Below are 21,839 nucleotides of genomic sequence, written 5' to 3' on the forward strand. Positions count from 1 at the left end.
ACAACTCACAGGGGCCCTAGGGAACAAGAGTATCTCTCTTCAGATCTTTTTAAGCAGGCCAACTCATCTACTACAGTTCATCTCAAAGAGAGGTGATGAATTTGAGCTGATGATTGGATGTAAACTTTGGTTTAAAGAGGACTTGGAAGAAACTGCAGGAGGCTTCCGGGAAGATGGCGGAAGAGTAAGACGCGGAGATCACCTTCCTCCCCACAGACACACCAGAAATACGTATACACGTGGAACAACTCCTACAGAACACCCACTGAACGCTGGCAGAAGACCTCAGACCTCCCAAAAGGCAAGAAACTCCCCACGTACATGGGTAGGGCAAAAGAAAAAAGAATAAACAGAGACAAAAGGTTAGGGACGGGACCTGCACCAGTGGGAGGGAGCTGTGAAGGAGGAAAAGTTTCCACACACTAGGAAGCCCCTTCGCGGGCGGAGACTGCGGGTGGCGGAGGGGGGGAGCCTCGGGGCCACGGAGGAGAGCACAGCAACAGGGGTGCGGAGGGCAAAGCGGAGAGATTCCCGCACAGAGGATAGGTGCCGAGCGGCACTCACCAGCCCGAGAGGCTTGTCTGCTCACCCGCCGGGGTGGGCGGGGCTGGGAGCTGAGGCTCGGGCTTCAGTCAGAGCGCCGGGAGAGGACTGGGGTTGGCGGCGTGAACACAGCCTGGAGGGGGTTAGTGCCTCACGGCTGGCCGGGAGGGAGTCCGGGGAAAAGTCTGGACCTGCCGAAGAGGTAAGAGACTTTTTCTTACCTTTTTGTTTCCTGGTGCGCGAGGAGCAGGGATTCAGAGCACCGCCTAAATAAGCTCCAGAGACTGGCGCGAGCCGCGGCTAAAAGCGCGGACCCCAGAGACGGGCATAAGACGCTGAGGCTGTTGCGGTCGCCACCAAGAAGCCTCTGTGCGAGCACAGGTCACTAGCCACACCCCACTTCCGGGGAGCCTATGCAGCCCGCCACTGCCAGGGTCCCAGGATCCAGGGACAACTCCCCCAGGAGAACGCACGGCGCGCCTCAGGCCGGTGCAACGTCACGCCGGCCTCTGCCGCCGCAGGCCCGCCCCACACTCCGCGCCCCTCCCCCCTCCCCCCACACCCGGCCTGAGTGAGCCAGAGCCCCCGAATCAGCGGCTCCTTTAACCCCGTCCTGTCTGAGCGGAGAACAGACGCCCTCCGGCGACCTACACACAGAGGCGGGGCCAAATCCAAAGCTGAGCCCTGGGAGCTGTGAGAATGAAGGAGAGAAAGGGAAAACTCTCCTAGCAGCCTCAGAAGCAGCGGATTAAATCTCCACAATCAACTTGATGTACCCTGCATCTGTGGAATACATGAATAGACAACGAATCATCCCAAATTAAGGAGGTGGACTGAGAGCAAGATTTATGATTTTTCCCCTTTTCCTCTTTTTGTGAGTGTGTATGTGTATGCTTCTGTGTGAGATTTTGTCTGTATAGCTTTGCTTCCACCATTTGTCCTAGGGTTCTATCCGTCCATTTAAAAAAAATTTTTTTTTCTTAATAATTATTTTTTATTTTAATAACTTTATTTTATCTTATTTTATTTTACTTTATCTTCTTTCTTTCTTTTTTCCTTCCTTCCCTCCCTCCTTCCTTCCTTCCTCCCTCTCTCCCTTCTTTCTTTCTTTCAACTTCTACTACTTCTTTCTTTCTACTTTTTCTCCCTTTTATTCTGAGCCGTGTGGATGAAAGGCTCTTGGTACTGCAGCCAGGAGTCAGTGCTGTGCCTCTGAGGTGGGAGAGCCAACTTCAGGACACTGGTCCACGAGAGACCTCCCAGCTCCACATAATATCAAACAGTGAAAATCTCCCAGAGATCTCCATCTCAACACCAGCAGCCAGCTTCACTCAACGACCAGCAAGCTACAGTGCTGGACACCCTATGCCAAACAACTAGCAAGACAGGAACACAACCACCTATTAGCAGAGAGCTGCCTAAAATCATAATAAGTCCACAGACACCCCCAAACACACCAACAGAAATGGACCTGCCCACCAGAAAGACAAGATCCAGCCTCATCCACCAGAACACAGGCACCCCCTCCACCAGGAAGCCTACAAAACCCACTGAACCAACCTTAGCCACTGGGGACAGACACCAAAAACAACGGGAACTACGAACCTGCAGCCTGCAAAAAGGAGACCCCAAACACAGAAAGATAAGCAAAATGAAAAGACAGAAAAACACAGCAGTTGAAGGAGCAAGATAAAAACCCACCAGACCTAACAAATGAAGAGGAAATAGGCAGTCTACCTGAAAAAGAATTCAGAATAATGATAGTAAAGATGATCCAAAATCTTGAAAATAGAATAGACAAAATGCAAGAAACATTTAACAAGGACCTAGAAGAACTAAAGATGAAACAAGCATTGATGAACAACACAATAAATGAAATGAAAAATACTCTAGATGGGATCAATAGCAGAATAACTGAGGCAGAAGGACGGATAAGTGACCTGGAAGATAAAATAGTGGAAATAACTACTGCATAGCAGAATAACGAAAAAGGAATGAAAAGAACTCAGGACAGTCGCAGAGACCTCTGGGACAACATTAAACGCATCAACATTTGAATTATAGGGGTTCCAGAAGAAGAAGAGAAAAAGAAAGGGACTGAGAAAATATTTGAAGAGATTATAGTTGAAAACTTCCCTAATATGGGAAAGGAAATAGTTAATCAAGTCCAGAAAGCACAGAGAGTCCCATACAGGATAAATCCAAGGAGAAATACGCCAAGGCACATATTAATCAAACTGTCAAAAATTAAATACAAAGAAAATATATTTAAAGCAGCAAGGGTAAAACAACAAATAACACACAAGGGAATCCCCATAAGGTTAACAGCTGATCTTTCAGCAGAGACTCTGCAAGCCAGAAGGGACTGGCAGGACATATTTAAAGTGATGAGGGAGAAAAACCTGCAACCAAGATTACTCTCCCCAGCAAGGATCTCATCCAGATTTGATGGAGAAATTAAAACCTTTACAGACAAGCAAAAGCTGAGAGAGTTCAGCACCACCAAACCAGCTCTACAACAACTGCTAAAGGAACTTCTCTAGGCAAGAAACACAAGAGAAGGAAAAGACCTACAATAACGAACCCAAAACAATTAAGAAAATGGGAATAGGAACATACATATCGTTAATTACCTTAAATGTAAATGGACTAAATGCTCCCACCAAAAGACACAGATTGGCTGAATGGATACAAAAACAAGACCCATATATATGCTGTCTACAAGAGACCCACTTCAGACCTAGAGACACATACAGACTGAAAGTAAGGGGATGGAAAAAGATATTTCATGCAAATGGAAACCAAAAGAAAGCTGGAGTAGCAATTCTCATATCAGACAAAATAGACTTTAAAATAAAGACTATTAGAAGAGACAAAGAAGGAAACTATTTTGGAAGGATTGATCAAGGGATCAATCCAAGAAGAAGATATAACAATTGTAAATATCTATGCACCCAACATAGGAGCACCTCAATACATAAGGCAAATACTAACAGCCATAAAAGGGGAAATTGACAGTAACACATTCATAGTAGGGGACTTTAACACCCCACTTTCACCAATGGACAGATCATCCAAAATGAAAATAAATAAGGAAGCACAAGCTTTAAATGATACATTAAGCAACATGGACTTAATTGATATTTATAGGACATTCCATCCAAAAACAACAGAATACACATTTTTCTCAAGTGCTCATGGAACATTCTCCAGGATAGATCATATCTTGGGTCATAAATCAAGCCTTGGTAAATTTAAGAAAATTGAAATTGTATCAAATATATTTTCCAACCACAACGCTATGAGACTAGATATCAACTACAGGAAAAGATCTGTAAAAAATACAAACACATGGAGGCTAAACAATACACTACTTAATAACGAAGTGATCACTGAAGAGATCAAAGATGAAATCAAAAAATACCTAGAAACAAATGACAATAGAGACACGATGACCCAAAACCTATGGGATGCAGCAAAAGCAGTTCTAAGAGGGAAATTTATAGCAATACATTCCTACCTTAAGAAACAGGAAACATCTCAAATAAACAACCTAACCTTGCACCTAAAGCAATTAGAGAAAGAAGAACAAAAAGCCCCAAAGTTAGCAGAAGGAAAGAAATCATAAAAATCAGATCAGAAATAAATGAAAAAGAAATGAAGGAAACAATAGCAAAGATGAATAAAACTAAAAGCTGGTTCTTTGAGAAGATAAACAAAATTGATAAACCATTAGCGAGACTCATCAAGAAAAAAAGGGAGAAGACTGAAATCAATAGAATTAGAAATGAAAAAGGAGAAGTAACAACTGACACTGCAGAAATACAAAAGATCATGAGAGATTACTACAAGCAACTCTATGCCAATAAAATGGACAACCTGGAAGAAATGGACAAATTCTTAGAAATGTACAACCTGTCAAGACTGAATCAGGAAGAAATAGAAAATATGAACAGACCAATCACAAGCACTGAAATTGAAACTGTGATTAAAAATCTTCCAACAAACAAAAGCCCAGGACCAGATGGCTTCACAGGTGAATTCTATCAAACATGTAGAGAAGAGCTAACGCCTATCCTTCTCAAACTGTTCCAAAATACAGCAGAGGGAGGACCACTCCCAAGCTCATTCTACGAGGCCACCATCACCTTAATACCAAAACCAGACAAGGATGTAACAAAGAAAGAAAACTACAGGCCAATATCACTGATGAACATAGATACAAAAATCCTCAACAAAATACTAGCAAACAGAATCCAACAGCACATTAAAAGGTTCATACCCCATGATCAAGTGGGGTTTATTCCAGGAATGCAAGGATTCTTCAATATATGCAAATCAATCAACGTGATACACCATATTAACAAATTGAAGGAGGAAAACCATATGATCATCTCAATAGATGCAGAGAAAGCTTTTGTCAAAATTCAACACCCATTTATGATAAAAACCCTGCAGAAAGTAGGCATAGAGGGAACTTTCCTCAACATAATAAAGGCCATATATGACAAACCCACAGCCAACATCGTCCTCAATGGTGAAAAACTGAAAGCATTTCCACTAAGATCAGGAACAAGACAAGGTTGCCCACTCTCAACACTCTTATTCAACATAATTTTGGAAGTTTTAGCCACAGCAATCAGAGAAGAAAAGGAAATGAAAGGAATCCAAATCGGAAAAGAAGAAGTAAAGCTGTCACTGTTTGCAGTTGACATGTTACTATACATAGAGAATCCTAAAGATGCTACCAGAAAACTACTAGAGCTAATCAATGAATTTAGTAAAGTTGCAGGATACAAAATTAATGCACAGAAATCTCTGGCATTCCTATACACTAATGATGAAAAATCTGAAAGTGAAATCAAGAAAACACTCCCATTTACCATTGCAACAAAAAGAATAAAATATCTAGGAATAAACCTACCTAAGGAGACAAAAGACCTGTATGCAGAAAATTATAAGACACTGATGAAAGAAATTAAAGATGATACAAATAGATGGAGAGATATACCATGTTCTTGGATTGGAAGAATCAACATTGTGAAAATGATTCTACTACCCAAAGCAATCTACAGATTCAATGCAATCCCTATCAAACTACCACTGGCATTTTTCACAGAAGTAGAACAAAAAATTTCACAATTTGTATGGAAACACAGAAGACCCTGAATAGCCAAAGCAATCTTGAGAACGAAAAATGGAGCTGGAGGAATCAGGCTCACTAACCTCAGACTATACTACAAAGCTACAGTAATCAAGGCAGTATGGTACTGGCACAAAAACAGAAAGATAGATCAATGGAACAGGATAGAAAGCCCAGAGATAAACCCACACACATATGGTCACCTTATCTTTGGTAAAGGAGGCAGGAATGTACAGTGGAGAAAGGATAGCCTCTTCAATAAATGGTGCTGGGAAAGCTGGACAGGTACATGTAAAAGTATGAGATTAGATCACTCCCTAACACCATACACAAAAATAAGCTCAAAATGGATTAAAGACCTAAATGTAAGGCCAGAAACTATCAAACACTTAGAGGAAAACATAGGCAGAACACTCTATGACATAAATCAGAGCAAGATCCTTTTTGACCCACTTCCTAGAGAAATGGAAATAAAAACAAAAATAAACAAATGAGACCTAATGAAACTTCAAAGCTTTTGCACAGCAAAAGAAACTATAAACAAGACCAAAAGACAACCCTCAGAATGGGAGAAAATATTTGCAAGTGAAGCAACTGACAAAGGATTAATCTCCAAAATTTATAAGCAGCTCATGCAGCTCAATAACAAAAAAACAAACAACCCAATCCAAAAATGGGCAGAAGACCTAAATAGACATTTCTCCAAAGAAAATATACAGACTGCCAACAAACACATGAAAGAATGCTCAACATCCCTAATCATTAGAGAAATGCAAATCAAAACTACAATGAGATATCATCTCACACAAGTCAGAATGGCCATCACCAAAAAATCTAGAAACAATAAATGCTGGAGAGGGTGTTGAGAAAAGGGGACACTCTTGCACTGCAGGTGGGAATGTGAATTGGTACAGCCACTATGGAGAACAGTATGGAGGTTCCTTAAAAAACTACAAATAGAACTACCATATGACCCAGCAATCCCACTACTGGGCATATACCCTGAGAAAACCATAATTCAAAAAGAGTCATGTACCAAATGTTCATTGCAGCTCTATTTACAGTAGCCCGGAGATGGAAACAACCTAAGTGTCCATCATCGGATGAATGGATAAAGAAGATGTGGCACATATATACAATGGAATATTACTCAGCCATAAAAAGAAACGAAATTGAGCTATTTGTAATGAGGTGGATAGACCTAGAGTCTGTCATACAGAGTGAAGTAAGTCAGAAAGAGAGAGACAAATACCATATGCTAACACATATATATGGAATTTAAGGGAAAAAAATGTCATGAAGAACCTAGGGGTAAGACAGGAATAAAGACACAGACCTACTAGAGAATGGACTTGAGGATATGGGGAGCGGGAAGGGTAAGCTGTAACAAAGCGAGAGAGTGGCATGGACATATATACACTACCAAACGTAAGGTAGGTAGCTAGTGGGAAGCAGCCGCATAGCACAGGGAGATCAGCTCGGTGCTCTGTGACTGCCTGGAGGGGTGGGATAGGGAGGGTGGGAGGGAGGGAGACAAAGAGGGAAGAGATATGGGTACATATGTATATGTATAACTGATTCACTTTGTTATGAAGCAGAAACTAACACACCATTGTAAAGCAATTATACTCCAATAAAGATGTAAAAAAAAAAAAAAAAAGAAAAAGAAACTGCAAAACTGTTTCGCAAAAGGACTGTACCATTTTGCATGCTGACCAGCACTGCATTGAGAAGTGCTGACATCCTTGTCAGCACTAAGTATTGCCAATTTAAAATAAATTAATAGCCATTGTAAAAAAAAAAAAAAAAAAAAAAAACTTGATTCCTGTATCAGGGTTCTTAGTGCCAAGCAAAACTGACTCTTGTAAGTTTAATCATAAAATTCATGCATTCATCTCCACTCTTGACTATGTCTGTGTCTTTGGCAACTTACTCAACTCCTTGGACACTCAGCTTTCTCTTCTGTAAAATGGGAATCACAGAGATTCCCAGATAGAGTGGATGTGAGCTCAGAATTTGATAACCGATATAAAATACCAAAACAGTGTCCAATAACTGTGAGTTCCTTTCCCTGTCCCCATTGTCAGTGGACAAAGGAAGTCTGACCCTGAAGAAGCAGGGGGGAGTTAGCAATGATGTCAGACTGCTTTAGAAAGCCGGAACTTTTAGCAGAAGCAGAAAGCATCTCTACAGAGAAGCTTCAGGTCAAGGGCCACATCCACAGACAGCTCCAAATGTAGAGTAACAAGCATCTCCAGTACTTCCAACATTTTTATTCCATCATGTTCAAGGGTAAGTGACACCAGCAGACGTAGAAGCCATTTTATTGGCAATTTTCACAAAATGCCCTGAGCAGGCACAAGAGCAGACTCCAAGGTGAGGTGATGCCAAGTGATGCCAAAGCAAGTACAGCCCACCTCTCTGAGCTGCAGTCTGGATTCTGAGCCCATCGCTGTGTAAATTGACATGGCTGAGGGAGGGAGGGGAGGACAAGGCATTGCAGAATAATTCAAATAAGTGTCCGGATGCAACCAGAAAAGTCTGGAAAATGTTGCTAGAAGTAAAGGAGAGACATCTGAAATATTGGTGCTGGAGAATTTCCAGAGGTAGGTTGGCCCATAAGGATTTTATGATTCTAGGCAATTATATATTCTAGATGATGAACAGCTATAAGGATAACTAGAGAATCTGTGGAAGGAATCTTGAAGGATAACTTAATACAACCTGCTCTTCCAGTGCTCAGTCCTCTCCACCACACATTGGCCAAGTGTTAATGCAGTTTCTAACTGAGCATCTCCAGTTGCCCATTCAGCGTTCCAACTGTCACATGGTAAAGTGCTTCCTAAGGTCAGACTGCAATCTTCTTCACGGTGATCAGAACCCATTGTTTCTAGACCGTACTTCCAGGGCAACGTAAATGAAGACTCACTCTCCACAGGGAAACCCTCCAAGATCCTGGTTCCTCATCCCTGAAAATGTACTGGTTTGTCAACATTCTGCCTAAAGGACCCCAGAAATGCTTACTTTCAGTAGATAACAAGAGCTGAAGGACAGTGGAATTTTCCCCTCCCTCGCTTTTAATATTTTACTTCCATTAACTCATTCTATGCACTCATTAGTTTTCTGATAAGCCACAACAGATTGAGAATAAATACACTCAAAATTTATTGAGCTCTTGATATGTGCTTTAGGTACTTTATTATTATTATTATTTTTTTTTTTGCGGTACGCGGGCCTCTCACTGTTGTGGCCTCTCCCGTTGCAGAGCACAGGCTCCGGACGCGCAGGCTCAGCGGCCATGGCTCAGGAGCCCAGCCGCTCCGCGGCATGTGGGATCTTCCTGGACAAGGGCACGAACCCGCGTCCCCTGCATCGGCAGGCGGACTCTCAACCACTGCGCCACCAGGGAAGCCCAGGTACTTTATTATTAATACTTTACTTAATCCTCTTTTCTACCCTGGAAAGTGTTGTTTAAACCATTCATGAGTGAGCTAATTTAAGCCAGTCTGTGGCTATACAGTTAGAAAAAGTTAAAGCTTTCCAAGGTCATATCCAGGTTTGTCTGCTCTAGAATTCATGCTCAAGCCCACCAGTTTCTTATACTGTTCTTGTTCATGTGAGCTACAAACACAGACAGAGGTATTTTCAACACTGGTTGCACAGGCATGGTTTAATCTTTGTTAGTCAACAAAGCACTATGACCTTCATCAATTAAAGAAAGACAAGTATTTTCTGACCTTCAAACCTTCGGTATGCTCAGTTTCATACACAGTTCTATCAGGGAGAGAGGAAAAGGAGAAAAATCGGAGTGGGAGGGATGGAGAGAGAATCTGCCCTTGAGAAACTTTTGATGGAATTAGGAACTTGAAATAAACTAACTTAATTCAGTTAGAAAAAATTACCAGGCATAACATGATAAAATATTAAGTAGTATAGGAAGGACCCCACACACTCCAAAAGCACAAAAGATCAATGCAGAAATGAAGTAGTCATGGGGGGCTGTACTCAAGAGCTGGAATTTAAATCAGTTCTTATAGGATAAGTCTGTATCCTGAATAACAGAAACTGCTGTTATTCAGTCTACCAGGCAGGTTTTTAATATATGCAAATTCTATGCAAATATATACAATTTATGCAAAAAAGATCTTATTGGAAGGATATATTATACCTCATAGAATCAACAGAAAGCAGAGAACAGAACTAGGAAAATGAGCAGGAACCAAGTGAGGACAGCATAAAAGTAAAACTCAGCCAAGGTCATTTGGCAGGATGCGTCTGAAGACCACCACTGACATGCAGCCAGAGTAGTCACCGGACAGCTGGTGTCACTACAAATGACCCTTGACCCTGCTGCTGTAATTATGAAATCCTTCACTGCTGGATAACTGCCTCAGTATTCAAGACAAAAGAGCAGGAAGGGAGGAGGGAAAAGGAAGGGAAGGAAGGAAGAGGAGGAAAGAGGGGGCAGAAGAGGAAGTGGGAGCAGAGGGAAAGAGGATGAAGACAAGGAGGAAAAGCTTTTGTTAATAATAAAATAGGGGCTTCCCTGGTGGCGCAGTGGTTGAGAGTCCGCCTGCCGATGCAGGGGACACGGGTTCGTGCCCCGGTCTGGGAAGATCCCACATGCCGCAGAGCGGCTGGGCCCGTGAGCCTTGGCCGCTGAGCCTGCGCGTCCGGAGCCTGTGCTCCGCAATGAGAGAGGCCACAGCGGTGAGAGGCCTGCGTACCGGAAAAATAAATAAATTAATAATAATAATAAAATGGTGTCGTGAATATACAGATGAAGAAAGAAAGATCCCCTTAACCCTTTACCCAACCCCCTTCAGTTTCTGAAATTGGAGGCACTCCTACACTATATACAATAGGGAACTTATTCTATATAGAAAGTTTGAAATCTGAGTAGCCTCAAAGTTTAAATTCCCACCCCACCACGCCCTTCACATGAAAGCGTCTTGGAGTTTAGGTGTTAAAGTTGTACCAGACAATTAAAAAGGACTAAAATTAAATAGATTATGAAAAGGACTGTGAAGAAGGTAAACTGGGTGCTAGTTACAATATTTCAAGAAAATTACTTAACATGCTGACTTTAACTTTCTAAGTGTCTTCTCCATGTGTGTTCACAGGGAAGACCTCTGAAAAGTGACACTGTAGTTTTTTCTAGATTAATGGCTCTGTTGAGAAGAGGTGGGGTGGGAGAAGTTTTCCCATGCTAATGTAAAGGGCCACTCACTTGGTTTTAGACTCTCTTTTCCAGAATGAATTGCTCATCTGCCCCAAACCCCTCCTACAGAAGTTCTGGAGTCATCACTGATTCAGTGGTAACCCCTAATAATAGAGTGGTGAATTAATAATGAGACGTGAATACTGAGAGTTTGGAGGAAATGGCAACATTTTATTTTATTTTATTGTTTTTTATTTTTTTAGCATCTTTATTGGAATATATTTGCTTTACAATGGTGTGTTAGTTTCTGTTTTATAACAAAGTGAATCAGTTATACCTATACATATGTTCCCATATCTCTTCCCTCTTGCGTCTCCCTCCCTCGCACCCTCCCTATCCCACCCCTCTAGGTGGTCACAAACCACCGAGCTGCTGTGACAAAGTGAGAGAGTGGCATGGACATATATATGCAACATTTTCAAATACTCGTAAGGTGTGTTCCCCTCCCGCCACCCAACTGGTGCTCATTTTGCTGGTCAGCTACTTTTCTTGTCAGCCATGTGGCCAAAGGGAGGAAGAATGTCTCTCAGACTTCAGCTCTGAGGAGGAAGAGTTCAGATTTCCAGAACTGGACTGGCACTTTTGAATTTCCCAGAATGCCACGTAATGTGGTTTCCTCAGGAAGCTCTGCATCCTTTCTAATCCCCCTCGGACCCTGGGCTGCTGGAGGTTGGGGCCACTTGGGTCTGCAGCCCAAATCCCGCCTCATTGTTTGGGGCCAGGGAGAGTAGGGAGGGGTTGGGAAGAGGGCCCGGCAGGAAGTAATTGTCGCCTTTGCAAGGGGAAGGATGGCTTGCGCCCTGGGGACTCTGGGAAAAAGGCCCACTCTGGTGGCGCGGATTGGATCTCCGCACGAACCTAATAAAGGTGACGTAACTAAAGATGTCATAAATAACGGGTGGAACGTTAGGCGGGGGAGGGGCGCGCGGCTGCTAACGTGAGCGCTGGCGTCGGCACTGGCATAGCGGTTCAGCTCGGATGCAGGATGTGGCTCCGGCTCCTCACTGGCCTGGGTCACTGCGCCTGGGAGCCGCCGCACGTTATGTCCCGGCTGCGCCTTTGGTTGCCACGGCTCTTCCTCACGTGGCTACAACTGTGGCTTCAAGTCCAAGCAGTTCAGCCTCCGGAGTGGGCCCTGGGCCCCGTCCAGGTGACCCCCAACTCCCCGCGGCTGACAGAGGCTTGGTCTTCATACGCCTCAGACCCCCCTCCCAAATTGCCCCATGCCCTTACACCCCTGGCAGAAGCCGGGGGCTTTAATTACTTGACGTCCTCGTCTCCAGTCCTGATGTTGGCCCCGCCTCATCGGGAGTTGACTGAGACTGAGGTTCCATACCCGGACACGGATTCCGTTGCAGAGCTGCCTACAGGGCCAGATCGGTTTGCTGTTCCACATCAGGATCTGAATAACAAGCAAACCCAACATCAAAAGATCCCAGAGGCGGTTCCAGTGCCAGACTGGGGTCAGAATCAGCCCTTGGTTCTGCCTTCTCGACACAAAAGTAAGACTAAACACATAGGTCTAGAGGAGGCTGAAGGTCACCGATCGCTTGAAATACCTGTTCCACCTCTAGGTAGTAAGAGCTCAAAACCAATGAAGTTTATTGTTTCTCCCCCAAACCTGAAGAAAGATCGAGTTCAGCACCAATGGCTTGCCAAAGTTGTTGTTGGAACTACAGGCCAATTTGAAAAAACCACTCAGGGTCTAGAACAACAGTTGCAGGCTGATTATTTAGATCCCAGTATGGATGCCTTTCGTCTTGAGGAGAGCCTATCTAGGGCTTTTCTGGGTAGCCCAGATGAACCTCCAGAGCCCCCAGAGGAAGCTGAAATTTCTCCATCCCAGCAGGAGGCCCAAACTCGTCCTCCAGAGCTCACTGAGGAGGCTGAATCTTTACCCCAGCAAGAGGCCCCTGCTCAGCATCCACAGACCCCTGAGGAGGTTGAATGTCTTCCACCCCAGGCAGAGGCCCAGCCTCAGCAACCAGAGCCCACTGAAGAGGTAGAACCACCTCCACTTCAGCAGGAGGCTCCATCTCAGCCCCCAGAGGCCCCTGAGGAACTAGAAACTCCACGTCCTCAGGAGGCCCTAGCCCAGGTTTTGGAGACACGTAAGGAGGTTGTAGTTCAAATAGTAGCACATCATGGGGTAAATGAAGCTCAGCAGTCAAACTTGTACAATGTCACTGTTAAACCTCTGGATCTAGCACTTACCGTAACTCCACAGGTCACCAAAGAGGTTGAGCCTTCTCCAGTCCAGCAGGAGACCCCATCTCAGCCTCCAGAGAGCCCCGAGGAGGTTGAGCCTTCTCCAGTCCAGCAGGAGACCCCATCTCAGCCTCCAGAGAGCCCCGAGGAGGTTGAACCTTCTCCAGTCCAGCAGGAGACCCCATCTCAGCCTCCAGAGAGCCCCGAGGAGGTTGAGCCTTCTCCAGTCCAGCAGGAGACCCCATCTCAGCCTCCAGAGAGCCCCGAGGAGGTTGAACCTTCTCCAGTCCAGCAGGAGACCCCATCTCAGCCTCCAGAGAGCCCCGAGGAGGTTGAACCTTCTCCAGTCCAGCAGGAGACCCCATCTCAGCCTCCAGAGAGCCCCGAGGAGGTTGAACCTTCTCCAGTCCAGCAGGAGACCCCATCTCAGCCTCCGGAGAGCCCCGAGGAGGTTGAACCTTCTCCAGTCCAGCAGGAGACCCCATCTCAGCCTCCAGAGAGCCCCGAGGAGGTTGAACCTTCTCCAGTCCAGCAGGAGACCCCATCTCAGCCTCCAGAGAGCCCCGAGGAGGTTGAACCTTCTCCAGTCCAGCAGGAGACCCCATCTCAGCCTCCAGAGAGCCCCGAGGAGGTTGAGCCTTCTCCAGTCCAGCAGGAGACCCCATCTCAGCCTCCAGAGAGCCCCGAGGAGGTTGAGCCTTCTCCAGTCCAGCAGGAGACCCCATCTCAGCCTCCAGAGAGCCCCGAGGAGGTTGAACCTTCTCCAGTCCAGCAGGAGACCCCATCTCAACCTCCAGAGTATGCTGAGGAGGTTGAACCTTCTCCAACCCAGCAGGGGACCACAGGTCAGCCTCCAGAGCCTCCTGTGGAAGCTGAGCCTTCTCCAAGTGAAAAGGAACAACCGACTCAGCCTTCTGAGCCTACAGAGCCTCCAGCAACCCAGCAGGAGACCCCAGCTCAGCTTTCAGAGTCTTTTGGAGAAGCTGAAATTTCTGCAACCCAGGAGAAAGCCTCAGCTCAGTCTCCAGAGCCCCCTAATGAGGCAGAATCTTCTCCAACCCAGCAGGAGATCCCAGCTCTATCTCCAGCGGAGATAGAACCTTCTGCAACCCTGCAGGAGCAACCAGCTCAGCCTCCAGAGCCTTCTTCAGGGGAGGTGGAACCTTCGCCAACTCAACAGGAACAGCCAGCTCAACCTCCAGAGCATCATGAAATGACAGTTTCACCTCCAAGTCACCCTCAGGCTCAGCATTCAAACTTATCCGGTGTCCCTGTCAAACCTGCACATGTGGAGCTTACCATAACAAAAGAACCCACTCCAGAGGTGGGCCCTTCTCCAAATCAGCGCAAGCCTTCAGCTCAGCCCTCAGGGCCCCTTACTAATGCAGAATTTTCTACAACCCAGCATGAGGCCCCCACGCTGCCTTCAGAGCCACCTGAGGAGGTTGAACCTTTGCCAGTTCAACAGGAGGCTCCAGCCCAATCTCCAGAAGCTGGTACACATAATACACCTTCAGTACAAGCGGAGCCCCCAGCTGAGTATCCAGAGCATCCTGGAGAAGAGGTTATACCTGCCACAAGCCAGCAGGCGACTCCAGATCAGCGTCCACAGGCTCCTGAGGTTGTACCTTCTCCACCTCAGCAGGAAGCCACAGCTCAGCCTCCAGAGCCTCCTGGTGAGGTGGAATCCTCTCCAACTCAGTCTCCAGAGCTCTCTAATGTGACTGTAGTTTTCTCTCCAGAGCATCCTGTGCCGACAGTTTCTCCTCCAGGTCAGGATCAAGCTCAGCTTCTGCAGCGGCCCGATGTCACTGTTAAACCTGTGGGTCTTGCACTGATCGTAACTCCAGCGTTCACTAATGAGGTTGAAACTTCTCCACCCCAACAAGAAACCTCGGCTCAGTCTACAGTGTCCTCTGAGCAGTTGGAACCTTTGTTAGTCTGGCAGCAATTTTCAGATCAGCATCCAATCTACTCTGAAAATGTTGATTTTTTTCCAGTTCGCCAAGGACCCCCAATTCAACCACCGTACCCCGAGGTGACATTTCCAAATCCAGAGCAAGTTCAGGCTCACCACCCAACCTTGATTGAGGTCACAATTCAACCATTGGACCTTGGACTGACCAGAAGGCCAGAACCCACTAAGGAGGACGAACCTTCTCCAGTCATGCAGGAGACCTTAACCCAGCCTGCAGAAACGCCTAAGGAGGTTTTTGTAGCTCAGCCTCCAGTATATCACAATCCAATAGTTCCAACACCGCATCAGGATCACACTGAGCCTCCAACATCACCCAGTAGCACAGTTAAACCTTTGAACCTGGAGCTGACCACAACTCCAGAACCTACTACAGAGTCTGAACATTCTACAGCCCGGCAGCAGACTACAGCTCCCCCTCCAAAACACCCTGAGGTGACACTTGAACAACCAAACCTGTCTCAAGTCACAGTTTCACCTGTGGACCTGGGAGTTAACGTATCTCAGCAACCAAGGCCATCTGAGACAGTTCCTTTTCCTTCGACTCAGTATTCAGTATCCACAGGTCTTCCTGGTGTAAGATATACCCCAGAAAAGAAGCAACCAGGGCAGAATGCCACCACAAACATCAGCATATGTGAACTCTGTACCTGCAAAAATGAGACGCTGTCGTGTGTTGGTCTCAGCCCAAAGCAGACGCTCCACAGAGTGCCTGAGCCAGAGCCTAACGCCTACAACGGCACCTTCACCATCCTGTAAGAATCCCCTTTCCTCATTTGTTCTCTGCATCCTGCCTGACAATGCAGTCTTTCTTCAGGTCTTCCTGGGCCTTCCTTATCTCCCCAATCCACATTGACTGACTTTGTGTTTCCACCTTTGTTTGTCAATGATTCCTTATCTTCATTCTCCTTCTTAACTATTATTCCCTCTCCTCCAGTCTTTTACTTTTAATTGCCCTTATTTTTTCCGTCTCCATTTTTTACCCCATTATTTAATTCCTTAACATCTACTCTTCTCCCATCTTTACTCCATCCTCTTTACAGCAACATGTCCCTCTCCCCATCTCATTGGTGGTAATACAACAATGTGTTTAAGAGTAGAGATTCCGGAGCCAGACTACCTGGGTTTGAACCCAGGTCTGTCATTTATTAGCTTTATGACTCAACTTCCTCATCTGTAAAATGGGGATTATGGTAGTCATCGTCTCATAGGATGACTCCTATGGCTGCTAAATCTCCCAATGACTCCAATCTCATTGGGAGATTTAGATGAGTTAATATACATAAAGCTCTTCTATCAGTGCCTAGCATATATTTTAGTGTTAGCTATTATTATTATCAATCCCTCAGTTATATCTAGAACTCATCTTTGTCCCCTGGCTTTCTATATGTAGCACCCATTTTGTGCCCAACCCAGGGCTAAGTACTGTGGGAGCCACAGAAGTACATGTCATTGTCTCCAGAACATGACAATGACAAGTGGGAAGAAAGGGGATATGCCTTAAAAGGGAGGTAATATATAATTAAGTATTAAGAGAAATACAGATACGTGCTGTAATTCACCAGAACCTGTAATCACAGGGGTGTGGAGGTCACAGAAGGCTGCATGGATAAGCTAAATCTTTAGCTGGGACTTAAAGATTGGCTGTGATTTGTCAGAAAAATAATAGGCAGTACAGTGTAGGCAAAGGTGTGACTGCAGGGATGATCAGAATTTAATAGATTAGCCTGGCTGTAAAGAATTGGGTTAGGCAACAATGAAAGATAGGATTATAAAATATCTTGACTATCGGCAACGGGGGTTTGAAAGTTATGCTGTGAGATATGGGGAGCAACTGCAAGTAGTCAAGCAAGAGAGACAAATGATTAAACCAAGAGGCTGATTTTAGATTTCATATGTAGAGCGATCTAGAGAGGAAAGCTTGGTTCAGGGAGACCAAATAGAATGGTTTATCAAAATCTAGGAGTAAAGTGAGAAGGGGCCGAATTAGAGTAGTTGTGAAGGAAGTAGAAAGAAAATCCTTAGAGTACTACAGAGGAAAACCTGACAAGATGTAGTAATTGACTAGAGTTGGGGGATTGTAGTACAGGAAAGAGAAAAATCACATGTGTTGATGGGCAGAATGATGATGGTATAACAGGTGGAAATACAGCAGTTGGGAAGCAGAGTCAGTTTGAGGGAGATGAGTTCAGTCTTAGGCATCTTTTATTGGTGAGCATAAAGCAACCAGAAGGCTCTGTTTGAGTGGAAATGTCCCTCAGGCAGATGGGCAGACAGGTATCCGTTTTGACTTCTTTCTGACTCCCGTGAAAAATGTGCATATAAACTGAATACTTCCATTGTTGCTGAGGGAAGAGGGCAAAGCTAAAGCGAAAGATTCAGTCATCCACTGAGTTAGTGGTTCAAACTGAACCTCAGGCATTTAACAGCTTCTTTTAAACATGTCTAATTCATGGATACATTCTCACTGTTTAAAAAAAGAAATGTCACAGAAGTATATAGGGTAAAATGTGAAAATTCCACCCCACCTTCCCTACCACCAATAAGGTAACTCCTGTTACTGTTTTGATGTGTGTCCTTCCTTCCGATCTCTTTCCTTTGCATTTTGTTCCCCTAATGAGGTAATAACTTAATTCCTTGCTCAGTGACTTGTGCTTTTCCCTACGCAATATGTTTAAGAGCTATTTTCGTATTAGTCCCTCTAATTTCTAATTGCCCGTATCATTCTAACACCTGGAGAGATTCTGAGGGCACTGAGCCAAAGCTTTGGTGTTGCCATAGGATTTCTTAATATTTATTTGCTGATATTGATAAGTGTTTGCCATTTTTCTCATTGATTTGTAGGAGTCATTTTAGACACATAAGTGATTTTGGAAAAAAAGTAATTGGCATTATGTATCCAAGAATTTGGACAGATAGGAAGTTCAGGTTCTGAGGAGATGCCTCATTGTTTGTTCCAGTGGCCTCACAGTATGTTTTTATTAATTGTGCACACTGGGAAGCTGTCGGAATTAGAAAGCTGGTCTTTTCTGCATTTGAATATTCCCTACATGGTAGCCATGATTCTTTTCCTTATTCTCTACATTCTTTTCCTACCTATTCAAGCATATGAACTGTGTTTCTTCACAGAAATTTCCAAGGAAACTCTATTTCTTACATTGATGAAAGTATATGGAAGGCATACCCCTGGGCTGAGAAGCTGTGAGTATACTCTCCCCAAATATGAATACAAAAACCTAACTGCATTATAAGATCCTTCTTGGTCCAGAATTTTGTGGTCAATACCTGTGAGCAAAGGTATTTCCCCTTCCATATCCCAAAGCAGCCTAATGATTGAAATTCTGTGTTTATTTTAAAAATTAAATTTGGCAGGACCTCTTTAAAATCAGTAAGAGACAATTTAAACTTATTTTCCATTATACAAGTAAGACACGATTATATTCTCAATATATAACAGTGAAATAACAGGTATAGTGAAAACCCTCCTTTTGCCCTAATCCCACACCCGCTACTTTGAGTTTAGTATTAATCCTTCCAGACTCTTTTCCATATGTTTGAGTACATACATATTTACAGATAGCAAAAGAGGTTTGTGTGTTTTTCTTATCTGTTTTTACATAATTAATATCCTGAAACTTGATTCCTTCATTTCATGATATGTCTTAGATTTCTTTCCTTCCCAGTACGTAGAGGGTTACCCCATTCCTTTGAACTCCTGCATAATATTCCATAGTATGAATGTGTTACAGTTTAATAATGCCCCTATTTAAGGAGGTTTAGATTATGTCCAGTTTTCTTGTTACTTGCATTGCTGCCATGAATATCCTTGTACATGCATTTTTGTGAGCCTGGTCGTTTATTTCTATAGAATAGTTATCTAGAAATGGGATTGTTGGGGTGAAGACTATTTAGATGTAAAATTTTAATTGCCCTCAAAAAATTTGTGCCAGAAAAAAAAAAAAAAGTTGTGCCAGCTTACCCTCCAGTCACCATGCTGTGATGACATTCATTTCCCCACACCCTTCCACCACTGGAGATTCTCACTTTTTGTTTTTTTTTTTTTGCTAATCTGACAGATGAATAAAAGGGGTCCCGTCTGAATTTGAATTTTCTTATCATTTGTGAAATTAAATATCTTTATATGTTTACTGAACATTTGTATTTTATCCCTGAATTGTCTGTCCTTTGCCCATTTTTCTGTTACTATTTTTTTATTGATTTATAGAACAAGTCAGTTTAGACACATAAGTTATTTTGGAAAAAAAAGCATTCAAAGTAATTTTCATGACAGTCTGTGGTCATATCCTTAGTTCAACTTGAATAGACGTCATAAATGACTTCTGAATTAATAATAAAAGACATAACAGTCAATCTAAAAACTGGTATTATGACCACCCTTAAAGATATGCCCCCTTAGTCTGATATCTTACTGGTAATGAAAAAAATGCTAGAACCAAGCACTTTTTTAAATTTACAGATTTCCTAAATACTATATGTAGTTTATATTTCCCGTGATAGTACCTAACTTGGAGATTTTATTTCCCAATCTTGTAAGAAAAATGAAAGTCATTTGGCACAAGAAATAGATAACTTAATTTCCTCTGGGAGTGGAGGGGTGTGGTAGACTGAGGGACAGAGGTAAGAGAAAAAGTTTGAATTGCGTGCTACATATTTTTGGAATTTTGAGATGTGAATATATATTACATATTTTTAAAAGATAAATTGAAATTAAAAATTAATTTTTAAAAAGCATGTGTTTGGGAGGCGGTACACTATAACATGAGTCTGGTAAGGTTTGAAGATTTCTAAGTCAGCTTGAGGTTTATACCTTATAAGCAGAGGTTCCTAACTTGAGGTCAGTGGTTCCCCAAAGCAGAATTTCTTAACCTCCCTCCTGCTCCCCCCGTGTATAACTCTTTGGCAAGCTGCAGAAGCTTATGTTCTTGGGGTAATGTTTTAAAATGTATAATAAGTCAAAATATATACAAAAACAAAGGAACCCAACTATATTGAAATAGTTTTCAGAATATTTTTTTTTTTTTTTGCGGTATGAGGGCCTCTCACCGTTGTGGCCTCTCCCGTTGAGGAGCACAGGCTCCGGACGCGCAGGCTCAGCGGCCATGGCTCACAGGCCCAGCTGCTCCGCGGCATGTGGGATCTTCCCGGACCGGGGCACGAACCCGTGTCCCCTGCACCGGCAGGCGGACTCTCAACCACTGCGCCACCAGGGAAGCCCTCAGAATATTTTTAAAATTAGTGAAATAGTAATAAATATGCTTCTCTTAACACTTTAAATAACAAGATATAGTGGTAGGTCTAATAAATATTATAACTCCAGGGTAGTGATGAGAATAAATGATATTTCGAGGTATCTGCAGCATATACGTGATATGAAATGACCTGTGATTTCTATTGGGGACCAAATTAACTATACTGCTGATCTACTGTGGTTCGTTGCCTACATTCATAATAGAAGGAGGTGCTGATTTTAGTTAGAGATTTGTGAAAACTGAGGTGTAATTTTATTTCCCATCCAAGGTTGGCTCTCTGGATTCAGTCCTCTCGATTCACAGACCTCTGCCCTAAAAGGATGATCCACAAGTTGAAATTGCATGCACACTTTTGCGTGTGTTCAAGAAAGTGCAGTTTTTTAGGGAAAAGCACCATTGCATTTATGAAATTCTCAAAGGATTCTTGCCTCAAAAGATTGAGTCACAAATGTAGGGGAGAAAAAAGACATTTCTTTTCCTGTAATTATCCTCATGAGTGATGATAAATGGATAATTTGTTTTAAATAAAAGTATCTGATAGTTGATAATTTGTCACTTCCTGAATTCACTCAATAAATATTTTTCGAGTATGTACTATATGCCACGAACTGTTTTACATGCTAGGGTTTCAGGCCCAAGAATGAAACAGCCCAAGTATCCCAGTTCTCAGGGGTTTTACAAATAAATAGAAATAAGTATATAAGTATAATAAATAGATAGATATAATTTCAAGCATTGCTAAGTACTTTGGAGAGAAAGAAAGCAGGGGAAGGAGAGTAAATCAGTTCCAGAAAGGCCGATTGTTTGCATTATATATATAGTTAAATCAATCAAACAAACAAACCCTGAGCTCTCTCAATTTCCTAGAAGTTTCAGAGGTGGAGAGAAGGATAATTGTCAGTATTACAGAATCAAGAATGAATGTGAAGTTCAGAAGATTGCCTTAGACCTGAACCCTGGTCTTTCTTAAATGTTACTTCATGCCTAGTTTTGATATTTTCATGGTGTGAGAAAGTTTTAGATCTGGCTTTAACTCTGATTCCCCATAGTTTAAAAATTTTTTCTTCAGTCAAGATGAATATTTGAAGTTCTACAGATTAATGTATTTTGTTTCAGTTATTCAGTTATTGCTTATTTGAAGCCCCTTTTTGGGTAATTTTTTGGTGACTGACTCATTCTCAGTCTAAACTTTACTTCCAGGCTGAATTTACCATTGTTAGTTTTAAAATTTCTACTGTCCTGTCATGCAAACATCTTCACAGAAAGAAACCCAATTAATTTGAAATACATACTGTTTGGTTAGCCCCTGTCCAACCATGATATTCAAACTCTAACCAGTCTGATATGGGCATCAGCCAATCAGAGAAGACAGTGCCAGAGAGAGTTGAGGACCAGCCCCATCTCTTTGCTGTACTTACTGAATCCTTGTCAACGTTCAAAATTATAATTAGTATATATGAGCTCCACTTTTGTGTAGCC

At 43.3% G+C, this 21,839-nt stretch overlaps 2 protein-coding genes across 2 annotated transcripts in view; one reads left to right on the forward strand and one right to left on the reverse strand.

Annotated features, from left to right (window-relative positions):
• CCL1 (C-C motif chemokine ligand 1) overlaps positions 1–976 on the reverse strand; it is a 55,180-nt gene extending 54,204 nt beyond the window's left edge. Inside the window, exon 1 of the mRNA XM_079904336.1 lies at positions 765–976. The gene's annotated coding sequence lies outside the window, so the exon portion shown is untranslated. The remainder of the gene's footprint in view (positions 1–764) is intronic.
• Positions 977–11,892: 10,916 nt separating this feature from the next.
• LOC307177778 (uncharacterized protein) overlaps positions 11,893–21,839 on the forward strand; it is a gene marked incomplete at its 5' end in the record, with an annotated part of 44,417 nt that continues 34,470 nt past the window's right edge. Inside the window, 2 exons of the mRNA XM_079905213.1 lie at positions 11,893–15,845; positions 18,220–18,291. Of these exons, the coding sequence (XP_079761339.1) occupies positions 11,893–15,845; positions 18,220–18,291 (4,025 nt within the window). The remainder of the gene's footprint in view (positions 15,846–18,219; positions 18,292–21,839) is intronic.

The sequence above is a fragment of the Stenella coeruleoalba genome (assembly GCF_951394435.1).
Source record: "Stenella coeruleoalba genome assembly, chromosome: 19".
Classification (NCBI taxonomy): Eukaryota; Metazoa; Chordata; class Mammalia; order Artiodactyla; family Delphinidae; genus Stenella; species Stenella coeruleoalba.